Source organism: Thermobia domestica, chromosome 1 (assembly GCF_964235325.1).
Source record: "Thermobia domestica chromosome 1, izTheDome1.hap1.1, whole genome shotgun sequence".
NCBI classification, from domain to species: domain Eukaryota; kingdom Metazoa; phylum Arthropoda; class Insecta; order Zygentoma; family Lepismatidae; genus Thermobia; species Thermobia domestica.
In genome coordinates this window covers 259806124-259822686 of record NC_137454.1, presented here as the reverse complement: position 1 = coordinate 259822686, position 16563 = coordinate 259806124, and the positions used below count along the sequence as shown (strand labels likewise).

The 16563-nt window shown below is 33.7% G+C and overlaps 1 protein-coding gene across 3 annotated transcripts in view; it reads left to right on the top strand.

The window, feature by feature from the left end:
* Herc4 (HECT and RLD domain containing E3 ubiquitin ligase 4) overlaps positions 1 to 16497 on the top strand; it is a 171408-nt gene extending 154911 nt beyond the window's left edge. For all 3 annotated transcript variants that reach the window (XM_081726048.1, XM_081726055.1, XM_081726061.1), the window contains exons 20-23: positions 4027 to 4176; positions 6384 to 6532; positions 12131 to 12321; positions 14812 to 16497. In XM_081726048.1, the coding sequence (XP_081582174.1) occupies positions 4027 to 4176; positions 6384 to 6532; positions 12131 to 12321; positions 14812 to 14964 (643 nt within the window). In that variant the 3' untranslated portion in view covers positions 14965 to 16497. The remainder of the gene's footprint in view (positions 1 to 4026; positions 4177 to 6383; positions 6533 to 12130; positions 12322 to 14811) is intronic.
* The last annotated feature ends 66 nt before the right edge of the window (positions 16498 to 16563 follow it).

Below are 16563 nucleotides of genomic sequence, written 5' to 3'. Positions count from 1 at the left end.
AAAAAATTCTCACATTTACCCCCGTTATTGTGAACAATTGTGCAAAAAATAAACCGTGTAAGTGCAGTAGGAATGCAGAAAAATTCTATCTTACTAACGGCAGAGAATAAACTCGCATTGGTTCACCTAACATTGTTCGTCGAAAGATCATTGCTTTTCTTTTCTTTTACTTCGACAGGAAGATTTTTTTCTGAAACTAAATAACTTGTCAAAGGAGGGAGTTGAAAGAAATGTATTGCATATTTACGACATTCAACTGATAGCTACAGTTGACCTTGACCAGGCTAAAAATAGAACGGTGCGTTCTGAGGTGATAACTGTTCTCTCTCTCTCTTTCTCTCTCTCTCTCTCTCTCTCTCTCTGTGTGTGTGTGTCTGTCTGTCTGTCTCTCTCTCTCTCTCTCTCTCTCCTCTATAAGTTACCTTGTTGGAATGTCTGTTCTATAAGCTTTCCAACGAGGTATAGCTGATGTTTTTGACAATTAGGGGCGTGGCCAAGTCTGCCAGTCTTAGCTTATACACAATCTCTCGAAAACATACAGGATGATTCACGTAGGGTCGGAGTTCCGAATTTTTTTCTTCACTCCTATTGCACCTACACCATTCATTTTTTTATATCGTTGTTCCCAATGCCTGGCGTAAATGTGAGATTTTTTTCCTTGCGTACGACAAATAACAGCGTTGCCATAGTCCGACAAATTTGGAAAAATTTGATTTTCCACCCAAAATTTTGACTTTCGTCTTCTTCTTCTTTTACTGGTTTGGCCCGAGACACAGAAAAGTTACATTGTTGGAATGGCTGGTCTATAAGGTTTTCTACGAGGTATGGTTTGTGTGTCTGTGATAATTAGGAATGTCGCTAGGGCTGTCAACGTTAGAGTACATTACAGTGGATATTGAATAATATACAGGATGTGTCACGTAGGTGTGGGGTTCCGAATTTCTTTTTTCATTCGTATTGAACCGACGGGTTTGACTTTGGTGTATCATTGTCCCAAATATCTGTCGTAAATGTGAGACTTTTTTTTCTTGCGTACGATGAATAACAATGTTGCCAGAGTTCCACAAATTTGATTTTTTTTTTTTTTTGTCTTTATAAGAAAATATACAATAAGAAAAAGGGCAAATTCAGTACCACTAATATTTACCCCTCTCAAGCCCAAAAGTCATGGACTGGGTATGGCTAGTTAGTATGTTCATTTGTCTCTATGGATGCCATTTTTTATCCTTGTAGCTCCATCAGGGGGTACCTCCCCCCAAATTCTGAAGGGAAAGAGAGAAAACTATAAACACCCAACTTTGCCCCCTCCCCCTTCACGGCGGGACCCATTACATGAATGATATACACAGGATTAGAAATTTCCATCCTTTCTGAAGAGATACATACCAAAATCATATCTCTAGGTTAATTAGGAACCGAGCTAGAGAGGTTTGAATTGCTGGCTCAAGGGTTGAGCCGTTCGTCCTGAAAAGGTTAATGAGGCAACCTTATTTTTCGTTTTGAGTAATCTAAAAAGCTAGTCGTGCATGCTTAATATGTGTGAATATGTTTAAGTAACTTGTTAGGGTCGTATGGTCATGTATTGATAATTGTGTATACCGCGCTATATACTGATAATATCATGTTGCAATATTATATGTAAATATAAACTATTATCGAATGTACTATGATTCATTACGAGTATTATAACCTACTTCAGACAGCAATAGAAGTCATAACAGGTAAAATTCTGAGTAAGAGAACTTCAAGAACAGAAATATACTAGGCCTATGTTCAGTTTCTGCAAAATGTAAACAAACCCGGATTTCAGTTATGAAGCTAAGTAAACTAATAAAACTTCATTGTATAATACGTAATTAGTTTCTCCATACATGAAAAGTAATTTAGTTTTATGGATTCCATCCGTAAAATACTTTATTAATCATCCAAACCTCATAAAGCACCTTACCTGGTATATTAAACTTGCCTATTAACACAGTTGATGCCATGTTGAAAAATTTATGTTCGAAAACTTGAATAATATTCTGTTATTTAAAAAGTAGAATATTAAAGTTGGAGTTAAATGCGAAGTGCAACTTCTTTTATTGGAAAAAGAGAATTTAGTTATTAAATAATAATAATTGGAATTAATTGGAATAATTATTATCTGTATAATAATTGGAATTCCATATTATTTATTATCAAATGTATTCAGGGCATTTCACAAGAGGTGGTGAGTAGAGTTCGTAGAAAACCTCAAGATAGTCCAGGGGATTATGAGTGAGTCCTTGAAAATTTGATTTTTTTTTTTCTTTACCACCTGAAGTGAATTCTCGGTTATGAAAGTAATAAAAACTGTTTTTGGATAGCATAGCTAGTATTGTAGTAAAGTAGACTGGATCAGTAAGATAAAAGTTTTAGATCATAAAGTTTCAAGGCGTTCGTAAAACAGATGCTCTTCGCGATTTTGGTGAATATCCATCTAAAAGGGCTTGTTATTTGCCACAAGTAATAAATTTAGTAACTAAGCTAAGATAAATTCATCAAACAAAATATAAAGTTTTCTTTTCATGCTAATGTAAATTAAAATAAATTGAAGTTTCGTGGTTGGAAAGCACCACTGCAAGTTCCTGGAATACTTATAGTTTAAATTAAAATGAAAATAGTCAGATGCTATGGATATCAAATAAAATTTGGTTACACAGAAATACGTTTCCGTTTAATCTATTTTTTTTTCTTCCTTTATATACCTCACTCATTTTAGATTTGATCTTAAATCTTGAGTATTTTTTTTCCTCTGCGATTGATGAATGTAGAATAAATGGTAACATGAAGTAGGCTCGATGCAGCTTAAATAGGCAACTTCCCAAAGCCAGAGTCATTTTATATTCTGGTGGCAGGAGAACACACTGTTATACAAGAAGTGGACTGTTATTCAAAACGTATATATAAACGTACATTCTCCAAACTGCATATATATAAATTCCAGTCCTCAATGCATGGAGATATCGAAGTGTTGTAAACGGCAAAATGATTTGTTTGCCAATTGCAAACCATACAAGTAACTAGATATTATACTTACCTAATTATTTTTTCGAAATCAACCCTTTCAAAAAGATTCAGATTTTGAAGCCCCTTATAACTTCGTTCCTATTCATTCGAAACAAGTCATATCATAACCATGTATCCAATGCTAAGATACTTTCGATATGCATTATCCTGTCCATCTCCGTTGAGCTTTATGCGTGATAGAGGCTTCCCAACTTGGGATGTTTGTAATACTATAACATCCTTAGTTTGCAACACTGAATAATAAATGTGATATTTTAAGTTTTAGCTTGACATGTTGATTTGAAATATGTAATAATCTGACGTAGTGCCATTTGAACAAATATATATTGGGTTGGCAACACTGTTGGTTGTTTCTATATAATACGTGCGAAGATGTCCCCCTCCTTGTAGTTGCTTCGTGCAAAGTTTCGATTTCTCCCTCTTTTGGTTTCTCCGTTTGATTTCTCCCTATATATATATATTGTAAAGCATAAAATTTTCTTACCAGAGGAAGGTCACCAAGCTGTGAGAGAGAGAGAGAGAGAGACAGGTAGGATGTGGAGAGGCAAGTGATTGCCACACTTCCTTACACTTCAGTTGCGGTATTCCTTTTAAGTATAAATTCAAGTATGTTGTCCAGTTATTCTTTATGCAAAGATGTCGTTTTAATATATGAATGCTTATTAAAAACATTTGAATATGAAGCTTGTGTTGGGTCTATGGGAATGGTGTAGACACAATTACAGGAAAAACGTTATTGATTTTGCGATACCAGAATAGCGATAAGTAAGGCAAAAGACTCGCAAGAGATAATGGAAAGTCAAAAGAAATAGTTTCACTTTGACAGCTTTAAAATTTAAAAAAAAAAAAAAAAAAAAAAAAAAAAAAAAAAAAAAAGCCTTGTTGAATATAGTAAGATTCACTTTTAATTATGGATGATAAGTACACTATTGATCAGAATTAGTAGAAATTATACAAACTATATTTTTCTTTTAGGAGTTTACAGTCTCTTTTGGAATATGATGGAGATGACATTGAAGATACATTTAACTTGAATTTTGAAATTACTCGAGAAGTTTTCGGTGAAGTTCGAGTTTATCAGCTGAAACCAAACGGTAGTAATATTCCTGTTACTTCAAAAAATAAGTAAGTACAATTTTATCCCTATGAAATTATGTTAATATTTTGGTTAATTTTTCTGGTTAATTTAATACAAAACTTATTTTCCCGGTTGTTAGGGACTCGATGTCTCCACGGAAGAGCTCGTGCTTGTAGTGCGAATAGTTTGTCATTTGATCCCACCTCATGTGAGCTTTTATCAAGATCTTGGATTCCCTCTTACTTTTTTCATTTTACTTTTTCATTATCATGCATTTGTATCATTTCTCTTTTCCAACCTACTATGTATATTTCATTTTGTCATACAGTTTGACAGGATAGTAAAATTAAGCTTGCTTAGGAACACGTAGCACCTTGCATTTAGCACTACCATTAGAAGAACGTAAAATTGATTCGCTACTACTTACATACACACTTGTGTGTAATATTTGATGTACGGGTCTCGAGCATGCGTACGTAATAAATCTCGCAGTGGAAATGATTTAGAGCAAACAAACAAAATCTTCTAATATTCAGACATATATTCTAATTAATACATTGTTGTTTTTACATTTAGATTTACTTCAAGTTGTACTTACTGTTATCCATGTAACACATTATTTTTACAAACATACAAATGTAAAATAAATTTAAAACAAATTTTGGCTTTCTGAGCATGTTTAGTATGATGTCATAGCCAAGCAGACGGAAGGAAGAATGCTCGTGAGCTGTTGGCTGAAATCGTACACCCTGGTTACCAGGCAAAATAAGAATATCCATGGAAAAACTGTTCCAGAAAGCAAATATAAATATTTATTAAAATAAAGAATATAGTCTAACTTGCTTCTCGCTTTCGGAAATTGTTCATGGAAGAAATAAAAATAAAATATCCAAAAAATAAAGTTAACCAACAGTCAGAACCGCTCTTTCTTGTTATCTTATCCCTTGAACGGAACGTGTCAGTGTAGTAGTTTTTACAGGCAGTTTCCCTCGGTGATAAGATAGAAAAGTACAAGGTGCAATTTTACTGTGTGTGAGTAGGATTACCATTCCCCGCAGTAATAGATTCATGATAAAGATGGATCAAATATTGGTCTTAAAAGGTTGTTGAAGACTATATGTGTAAAAAATCTATGAAAGTCATGTATTGATAACGTTATTAAGAAGATTTATTGGGATATTAAACGGAAAGAGATATAACTCAGTGGCAAAGCATTTAATTGCATGAGATCCCGTAATAATAAAACTTTACCTATGAAGTAACTATAACTTTATTTAGTTTTAACAATTGATATGTAATGTAATGAGTTTGCAATAGATGCTTTTTAGAAAACGCCATTGATGAAAATGGAAGTTTCCACTGAAAAAATAGGCATTAACTAAAATATATCAAGGTTAGTTCAAGTTAATATTTGTAATTATGTGTCAGTCCAGTTCCTTAAGTTATATCCTTTTGTTCAGTTGATGTAAGACGAAAAAACAAGAGGAAATCTCAGTGAAGATAGACTGAATATCTACTTCTGAACCTTAGTCTGGGTGTTTAATTGGAAATCATTTAATTTCAATCATAGAACTCGATTAATCTTCTGTACCTCGTATTTTAACTTACTATTAAATTAATCGTCGAAATTCGGCTGCATCACGACTTTTTCAAATTCATTAATTTTTCCTGTCGTGTATATTAATTCCTAAAGAGTTCATCGATACAGTATTTTGGACAATGTTTGTTTCCAAAACAGCTAGTAGTTGAAAGTATCTAGAACATAAATAGATACGTAGTGAAATATAATCTTCATTTCCATTTGAAGAACTACTAGCGCTACTAGTGTAAACTTGTGTCTTAACATTATTAAAATTTTCTTATTTACATTAAATTTGCTGTTATGGTTATGACTAATTAAGTATATCTAGATAGTACAGACCAAAAATAAATTTTATATTGAGTGTTGGTCTGAAAAAAAGATAACATCCCTATTTCATTTATATATCCTTACACATTGTGATTTTTATCAGTACGATTCTTAATATCATTTTCTGTAACATCCAGTTTTATTTTATTTCATGAAAGTAGAATGTGAGATTCTCAATAAAATTCATAGTTATGGAATTTTTGACCATAATTCAGTATGATGTATAGCAACTTAAAAACAGTGACTTAGTCTTAGTAAGTTAAAATGGATAATATTAAATTGTGATTGTAATTATACTGGATAGTATCTGAAAATTTCTTATTTTATTTACTGTTCTGTCTGCAGGAAAGAATTTGTAGATCTTTACGTGGACTTCGTGCTAAACAAATCAGTGGAAATCCATTTTCAAGCATTCCATCAGGGTTTTCATAAAGTCTGTGGCGGACGAGTTCTAGAACTTTTTCACTCACATGAGCTCATGGCTGTCGTTGTAGGTAAGACACTAAATTCATTCAAACCACTTGATTTTTTTTTTCAGCGACACAAAAGCTTTGTCTTATGAATTGAAATAACGTTCTGTACTTTTCTATGTGCCCAACATTTTTAATATTTTTGCACATATTATATTCATGCACAAGATCAGCAGTGCTGGCAAATTTCAGAAAATCAGTCAATAATAATAATAATAATAATAATAATAATAATAATGGAGGAGGAGGATAGATCTTTTTAGTTGATCTATCAACTTCTGTTCGTTACTGAGTCATAATAATTTCAAGATTGAAAATTAATTTCTCAGTACCATGATAGGTCTGAGAAAGAAAATACAGCGTGGGCACAGAAACAGCACCTGATTTTAAAGTGCCATATAATTAACATTTAATTGAATATTTACATGAAATTTTGCACAGAGCTCAGTAAACTCAAAGTATTTTCCCATCTATCTTTTCAGAATCCTAGTTCTGACCATGGCAGCTAGAGGGCAGTAACATCGAAAATGGCGTTCACCCCACAGCAACGAAGCTGGTGCGTTTTACAATTTGCAAAAACAAATAGTTTTGTGAGAGTGCAGCGTGATTTCAAACGACAATTTAATGCTGATCCACCCACACACAAATCCATTGTGAAGTGGCATAGAACGTTTATTGAGACGGGGTGCATTTGTGATCAAAGAAAAGGACATTCAGGGCAACGTCCAGTCTCCGAGGAAACTGTGGAGCGCGTAAGAGCATCCTTCGTACACAGCCCACAGAAGTCTACACGTAAAGCTAGCAGAGAGTTGCAGATGCCACAAACAACAATCAGCAAGATCTTACGCAAGCGTTTGCGGTGTTACCCGTACCGACTGCAGTTGGTTCAGAAGTTATTCTCACAAGACAAGGTAAAGCGCCGTGAGTTCTGTGAGACTATGCAAAATTTCATGGAGGACGACGAAAACTTTCTGACGAAGATCATTTTCAGCGATGAGGCGACATTTCACTTAAGTGGAAAGGTGAATAGATACAATATAAGGATATGGGGAACCCAGAATCCTCATGCAACTGTAAATGTGGAACGTGACTCACCGAAAATCAATGTTTTTTGTGCAGTATCAGAGCGTCGGGTGCACGGTCCGTTCTTCTTTCAGGAACAAACAATTACAGGTGAAAGTTACTCAGCATTCCTACGTAACTGGTTGATTCCGCAACTTAGTAATGCAGAGATGGAGCGCCGCCACACTGGCATCGTGCTGTACGCAGGTTTCTAAACGAGAACCTCCCAAACCGATAGATAGGGCGCTCTGGAGTCAATGATCAAGTTCTTTGCAAGTGGCCTCCCAGATCACCTGACCTCACTGTTTGTGACTTCTTTCTGTGGGGATTTGTGAAGGACAAAGTGTATGCACCTCCATTATCCGCAACTCTGAACGATCTCCAAGAACGCATCAGTGATGCTGTCAACTCCATCACACCGGATATGCTTCACAACGTGTGATTGGAGCTAGATTACCGCCGCGATATTTCCCGCGTTACAGGTGGCGCGCACATCGAGTGTTTGTGATTTCAATTATTGCTACAAAAACTTTTTGAGTTTATTTATCACTGTTCAAAATTTCAGCAAAATATTCCTTCGCATATTAAATTTACACTAATTTGAAACCTGGGATTGTTTCTGTGCTCACCCTGTAGAATTCTTGTCTAAAATGGTTATATTTAAAGTGTCAATTTTTCTGTATATGAAAACCGAGAGGCTCAACCAATAGTAGCGAAGAATCATTAAGTTTCGTTATAAGCCATGTGTACTTGAAGCTGTCAAAATTGTTTCTGTGGGTTTAAGTTCCTCCCTTTTTACCCCATATTGTATTTCCATCAGTTCTTTCCAGTCGTCTGCTTAAGCTTATACCTAAATTAATACTTACACTAAATGATAATATTATAGAATAGTAAACATTTAATATTCAAGAAAGAATATATATATCCAAAAGTGAGAAAAAAATGTCCATTTCGTATAGTTTGAGACACGTCTAGAAAAATAATAGAAACTTCCAGGATGTGTTCGTTTGATGAATGATCGAAAGTCTCCCATTACTTTTTATGTGGCTTCTTGTCAGAGTGTATTTTCATTTTATTTTCAGATTATTATTACATTTTCGATTTGCATTTTTGGTCAGGACTGAACCTAACGAAATGTAGCTACTGGCCCTACTCATTTCCAACCATATTTGGCAGGCTACCTAATGAGATCATTTCATCTCGTCATTTTGACTTAAATCTGTGAAACAGTTTCTGAGAAATACCGGTTAACATCAGTCTTCAGAATTTGACCTTGAACAAACTAATGATACAAGGAAAAATATAATTCCCTATGGAAGTAATCTAAAAATGAAAATGAAAATAAAATGAAATTATGTGATAGTTGTTCTCACAGAAGCATCTTTAGTTAGTCATTCAAACGAACTACTACTTTCATATTTTGGTGAAGCTATTATTCCTCGTAAATATTGGATTGTAAAGGTATTAACAAGGGATGTGGAACTCACTTAACTGGAAGTTTATGGTCCTGTAAAATTTTATATCTCACTTGTGGCACATGTTCCACATGTATAGATTCATTTCTGTGAAATTTGCTTTTAAGTATTCTATAATATCCTCTTGAGTTTGTATGTATATATATTAGTTAATATTTGTGTTAACAGGAAATGCATATTATTAATTTAACACCATTTTGGGGCAAATCAGGACACGATAACCCAGTGGTAGAGCGTTCATCTTGTAAAGAGATTTGATCATAGGTCATGTGAGATAGATAGTGGGATTTCTCTGTTCTTTCGTTTTTCTCTCAGAGTATCATTTCACCAATTTTTTCAGCATCATTCACTTTTATTAATTATCCGTTTCCTTACCGTTTAGTAAAATATAAGCTTATCATAATCACTAAGGAGGATTTTCTCCCTCATTAAAATGAAAACATTAATATAACGTTTCTGTTTGTGCCCTTTGCGCTAAATCATCATCATACCTATGATGATGATGATTTAGCGCAGAGTGCACAAACAGAAACGTTATATTAATGTTTTCATTTTAATGAGGGAGAAAATCCTCCTTAGTGATTATGATAAGCTTATATTTTACTAATGCCGTAGTTATATTCAGGGTCGTGTGTTAGGTAGAGGGTCTATGGTGGCTTCTAAGGTGAGAATTAGCTACAGGCAGGTTAAATTTTTTGTAAGTGTAAATTATTAATTTTATAAGCATCTTATGTTAATTTACCCCGTACCCAAAGTGAACAGATCCAGTTTTCATTTATCTATGGCTGGTTAAATTTGTATAAATTGTGGTAATATGTGTTCTTTACTATTTTGGGTAAACATAAAATAAAAAAATATTGATCCAATTTGGCAAATAGTTCTAGTAACTCATATATGGTAATTATGTTGATCTTTTCCCTCCTTTTCCGTGAATTGCTGGTTTATTTTGTGCACAGACTTACGTAATTTATGTATTTATTTATTTTTTTTTTTTTTAATTTAAACTGATACACATGTATTTCGTTCAATCTGAGTTTATACGTCTAAAATTCTAACCATTGCTTGTGTTGAAACTAATGTTTAATGTTTAGAAAGCTTTTAAACTTGCAGTTTCATTGTTTTTCGAATCCAATTCGTTCTTTGATCCGAGCCGCACATAACATTATTAAATGACTGCGTGCACTCCTACTGATTCCTCTTTTAACGTAGAATTGTTATATGATTATAGTGCTTTTTTGGACTTACCCGAAGTATTTGCACCGGTAGAAGATTGTATTACCAGGATATTTTGCCCCTTGAATTTCTGTTTCCTTGAGTAGCCCGAATTGTGGAATATTTGACCATTTATGTAACCATTTATGATCATTTATGTCTTTCATTGTGTATTCGAGGCATTCTTGACTTATTTTCTTTTGAAATTATACAGGAAAAACAATATATATTTTTATAATTGTTCCTCCAACAAATTCATGAACCCAAAATGAAATTATTCTTATTGTAAACATTTTCCTCCATGAAGGATTGAAAGTTTTGGGTTTTCTTTGCTGCACACCACACACACTTTAGGTTTCCGTATGTAACTCCGTCAGTATCTCACACAGGATTAGAAAATATTTATCTTCCTCGCTTCAATGACCAGCAAGGGTCATCTTCTTTGCACTCTCCTCACCTCGTTGGGAAAATTTGTGCATTGTCTTTGGGATCCTGTGCATTCAAGGAATCTATTATTTGGACAAAATAGCTGGATTATCCATTTTGCAAGAAGCGGCTGTCCCATAGATAAGAGAATAATTAAGTTACACAGTCGACGGAAGATGTTTTAAAGCAGGAAAATCTCATCCAGTTCTTTATATAGTGTGGTTCCTAATATGGAGGCTACATTACCACTTTGTACTGCCATATGTATTCTTTAAATTAGGAAGGTGCTTGCTCTATCATCACCGGATAAATGTGTATTTCTGTATAAAGTTTAGGACTGTTTGCCCCACGATCGTCTGGATTCAATGGCAGGTTTATAGATTGGTACTTCCCCGTTAGATTTCTGTATTTTTTTTTTTTTTTTTTTTTTTTTTTTTTTTTTTTGTTGTGCTGCTTTTCGACTGGCTACTTTGCCCGCTTGAAGTGAAAAGAAAGGAAGGTTGGAAGGTGCGAAAGTGTCCATGCATGTAAAATCCCAAGTTAATGATTTGTCTCTTCCAAGGTATCAAGGTAATACCATCTGATTTTTTACCATCTGTTCTACTACATCATTTGGTTACCTTATTCCCGGTATATCAGCTGAAATGAGTGCTCTCATAATAAAGTCATTGACACTTGAGTGTCGGGAATGTCTACTTGTACCTTTTGTGCAAAAGAGTCATGCAATCCTTTTTTATGTACTGGAGTCTTACATGCTAGGCATTTATGGGGTTCACAAATATTTGCTCCCAACCGTAACGCAACTGGTATTCGAAACCTCTCATTACTGAGATGAAGACCTAGAGGGAGCGAAGGTAAAGCTTTAAGGCAAGCGCCTGCTTTTATGGACGATTCAGCGATTAGTTTAGCCAAGTCTTTCAATCTTGGAATAGTAAATGATGTTCTTAATAAATAAAGGGCAGAATATGCAGAGATTAGTGACAGACGTGAGAAATACGTCTCCAGTTTGGCTAACTTCTTAATCAATAAAGTTTTTCTTGATTTTGTTGCTAAAGCAGCTCCTAGAAGATAAGAGTTTATGTAACTTATCTCATTGTATTTTTAAGTTCTATTTTATCCAGTAGCGTAGCCAGGATGTGTGTTTGGGGGGAGGGGAAAGTGCTGTTATAGGTACATATTGAAAAATTACAAACAAAAAATATATAAAAAATTACAAACATCAAAGTACCAAAGTATATTGTCAGACCTAATGAAAAATTAATGCAGAGACTGGTTGACTCGGTGGAGTCAATGATGTTTTGGTTCGCTGTTTTCTCGTAAGATTTCAATATGCTTGTAAAGTCTCGTTCCTTAATTTGCAGTTGTTCACAGAAGCATATTATCATCGTTTGTTCAACTATTATTATTTTACTCTAAAGATATTTTCTCTAATTTTTATCCATTGAAGGTAATGAAAATTATGATTGGGATGAGCTGGAAAGAAATGCGGAGTACAAGAATGGATACACAGAAAATGATCCTACAATAAGGATGTTCTGGGAAGTTTTTCGGGAATTAACATTGGAACAAAAAAAGAAATTCCTTCTTTATCTTACGGGCAGCGATCGAATTCCAATATTGGGCATGAAGTCTATCAAGGTAAGACTTTGAATTTGAAACATTTAATGTATTTAACAAACTTCCAGATATAAACTAAAATAATTAACAATCAACAAAACAACAATGACAAGTGAACTTTGGTAATATAGTTACTCAATAGGTAAGGATTCTCCTGTCTTTTTAATCTACCGTAATTTGACTTCTTTGTGTTCCAGGTGGCGAAAATATTTTTCCGATAAGTCATATTAATTCACTATGTTATAGATTATGATTTCGTTGATATACTAAAGATACGGTGAACGGTCATTATAAAGGAAAACTGTGTTCGAAGCGCTTTCACTGATTATGGGATTTTTTTAAGGAAATATCAGAGAGAAAGAATATAAGTGGGAAATATCACTGTTAGGATCATATTAATATTAGTCCTCTTTCCTTCCTACTTTAATATTTTAATTGACTTCCGGTAAGTAATTTTGATTTCCATGCGTTTTTTTTTTTAAAAAAAAAAAGTCTCAGAAATCGGCGATGATACCTGCTTTATCATCTATATATTGTAATGCGATTGAAATGTCCATCTACCGCAAACATTTTCGAAGGCCAAAAGAATGAAAACTACAATATGTGGTTAGTCAAAACAAACTCTGGCTGCAACCACACTTTTAATTCTATTAATTTCTTTCATCGCTTAGTCAACTATCGGATTCTGTCAAAAAAAATTTAAAAAAAAAAGTTCACCAACTAGTCATTCTGGAAGTTCTTCCTTGTTAAGAAGTCATCGAGACGCCAGAAGAGGTGATGATAGTCATTGGGACAGACACCAGGCGAATACTGTTGATGAGGAGGATTTCATACTGTAACTCAGAGAATCTGCACCATTCTTTGAGTGGCATGTGGACGTGCATTGTCATCTGGTATGAGAATACTGTGTTAGTTAACCATTGCTTGCTTGCTTGCGAACAAGCTTGCGGTGCATTTAGAGGAGTTCAGCATTATAACGGTCCTTAATGGTCATTTACCATTGACTAAGAAATAAAGATGTCATCATACCAACAACAATACCTTTGGCGGGTGAATGGAAGGGGAGTGGGGATTGAAACCATCCTGAAGTTCCATTACATTGAATCACTGTCCTGACCATTTACAATTGTCATAGTAGATCCATTTTTCATCAGAAGTGACAATCTAATGCAGTAAATCTTCATGGTTATTCTATACACTCACGGAACAGCAAACTTCCAGGGTGTCAACTCATGTCCATCTTCTGATTAAACTAGGGATGAGTAAGCTACGGCGCGCAGGACAGATTCAGCCCCTTTAAAGAACTTATCCTGCCCTCATGATTCCTAATCTGACAAATGAAAAGAAGAACAGGGCTACTTCGAAAGAGTTGTGTTGTAAACAGACTGACAGATGATCATTTAACTTCACATCTGAGAATCAGTGCATCCAGAGAACAAGATTATAAGAAACTTCAAAGTTATTATTGTTATTTTACCACTGTTATTTTGAATAAATTGTATTTGCGCATCTAAAGTTTCTCTTTTTTCTTTCTTCTAAAAAAAAAAAAAAAAAAAAAAATGACCGTCACTGGATTACACCATCGCGACTCTTAATTTTATCAAAGAGGTACTAATTGCAAGTTGACAAAAAGTGAACATTTTAGCGGATGTTTGGACGTATAATGGATTGTAACGGGTTGTACGGTATGCTACATAATCGATGTTTTCGGTTGACGTGTTTCTTTGACCTAACAATTAAAACTACATGTTAATGTATATTTAGTCCAGTATTTAAAGTAACTTCTTTTGATTAAAGAAATAAGTGTAGAAGACGAATTAAGTAGCTCGAGGAAAGAGCGACCAAAGTCATTTCGAAACTGTAAATTATGTAACGTAATGTTTAAGGTCGAGCTTTTCCTACCACCGGATAAGCGTGACGTAAATGCATCTTGCGGAAGTATATGACGGGAACGCCTGTATTTAGGAGCAGCAAAATCGTTGCAATTTCACCTAATTATGCAACAGATTTAAGCTCGCACTTGCGTGATTAGCTGCGTGGAAAATGACCTAATTCTCTTTGGCTCGAAAAGATCAAAATTAAAACAGGCTAGTTGTAAATGTAAGTAAAGTAAATATGATGGAGTAAAGTAACATTAATAGTCCTCTCCAGAGCCATGGAAAGGAGGAACTATTGTTGGAAGAGAGACCTAAGTCCAACAGTTATGGACCAAACACGTAATTATACTGGTTAGTAAGAATGCGATTACTGTGTGACTATTCCTGATTCCAGCGTCAAATATTCAAATTTACAACATACGAAATCTCTTTAGAGTATATCATACTGCAAGCTTGGCGGGTTATCAAACTTCAAAATACAGTTTTCAGGTAAAGTGAACTTTGGTGTTTCTTTCCCCGATATTATGAGTTGTGTTGTTGCTTTTGAAAATTTAAAAGGTAGAAATGTTAAAAAGTAATAGGAAAACACCTCAACATGTAATGGAAGTGTTAACTGTTTGCTATATATTTTCAGATATATATTCAACCAACTAATGATGAGAAATATTTGCCAGTAGCGCATACTTGTTTCAACTTGCTGGATTTGCCTAGATACAAAACTAAAGAAAGACTTCGGTATAAACTTCTGCAAGCCATACAGTGTACACAGGGATTTTCCCTAGTGTAATATTCATGTTGTACTTTATGTTATTGTTGATATTGTATATAATATAAATGAAAAGACAGTGATTGTATAAAATGTAAGAATAAATAAAGGAGTTCTCCTTCCCTACAACGGTAAAACGAAGATCATTGTTAATAAATTAATGCTGTAACATATAATAATTTATCAAATGTTAATATTTGTGCGAAAGATACCAAAAGCCCAAATCATAGTGAAACATGACAATATATCTTTTGTTCTTCGTAATACTTTTTATTATTATTATTATTATTTTACACTTAATTTGTCAGGACCAATTTAAGGATAATACCTCCTAAGTTTGTATGAATTTTTTGTTTGTAATCTATGTTGTTGCTATTCAATTGTGTGCTCCAAGCAATCTTTTTATTGTTATCCTTTATGGAAACAAAATGCTGTGACATAAAATTGTAAGACTTATTTGAGGCAAAAAGGAGCTTGAAAAGCTGAGAACATTTTGTAAAAATATAAAAGTTGAGTTTATTTAGAAGAAAAAACTTAACACTGTAAGAGATGAATAATTGTGAAAGCATTTTTTAATCTTTATTTTGTTGTATTGTCTTTTATTTTCGTTTTTAATGTATGTTTACTTACAAACCATACTTACTTACCAACAATGAAACATATCCATATCAAAGAAACTATTTCTGGTACTGTCTTTTCTTTAATTTAATATTTCTTTTCAACATGTACATATGTCTTAGGATCCGTCCCTGCTTCCTTTTGTCATTTGCAGATAAAAGCAGGTGCTTAGTGCTTGGTAATTTATCATTAAATAACACATGCTTGCATTGAAACATTTTTTTAATTTTATTTTATTGTATTTTTTCTCCAAACAATTGTTGCCTGGTACTTGGTCAATCTAGTTTCTTTTCTCTCAGCAAAATGTGGGTAGGAAGTACTTGGTAGTGATAAATCTGTTCAGTTAAGAACGAGTAGTCAGTTTGTTGAGATATAGGCCACAAATTGTGTAGAGTCATAGATTCCAAAGCTAGACGATTTATTCAACAGTGTTACTGATAAAAGGCACATGATTTACTCACTAGTTTCAAAGGCTTTTATTTTACGAGAGAAGAGGCTATTCTAAAATTATAGTGATATACAGGGCTGTAACTTGTTTATTGATGCTTTTTGAAACTAAATTCATGTAATTCAGTAAAAGAATTTTTAAATACTTGTTATTTTGAGTTTGAGAAAATATGTTTGAAGATACAAAGCTATCCTGTATAGAAGAAGTATTTCGTGATATTCTTTGCCAAACCTGTTACTAGTGATACATTGTTTCAGAGACAATATTTTTGGGATACTTTTTATACATGTGCTTATCGAGCATTGAAAGAAAATTATGTAGTTCCTTAAAGATATCAGTTGATTTGTAGAATCTAAAATTGTGGATTTAGATTCAAATGATGATCTATATCTTCATGCAAATGTTCTGTTGATATATGAAAACTGTTAAGTGTGAAATAAATTGCTTTATGAAGTTTGTTGTATAATACAGTGAAGCTAAACAGTCTATTTTCTTGATTCTTAAATATCTGTTGAGACTTAAAATAATGTTAATTAACCACCACTAACCAACAT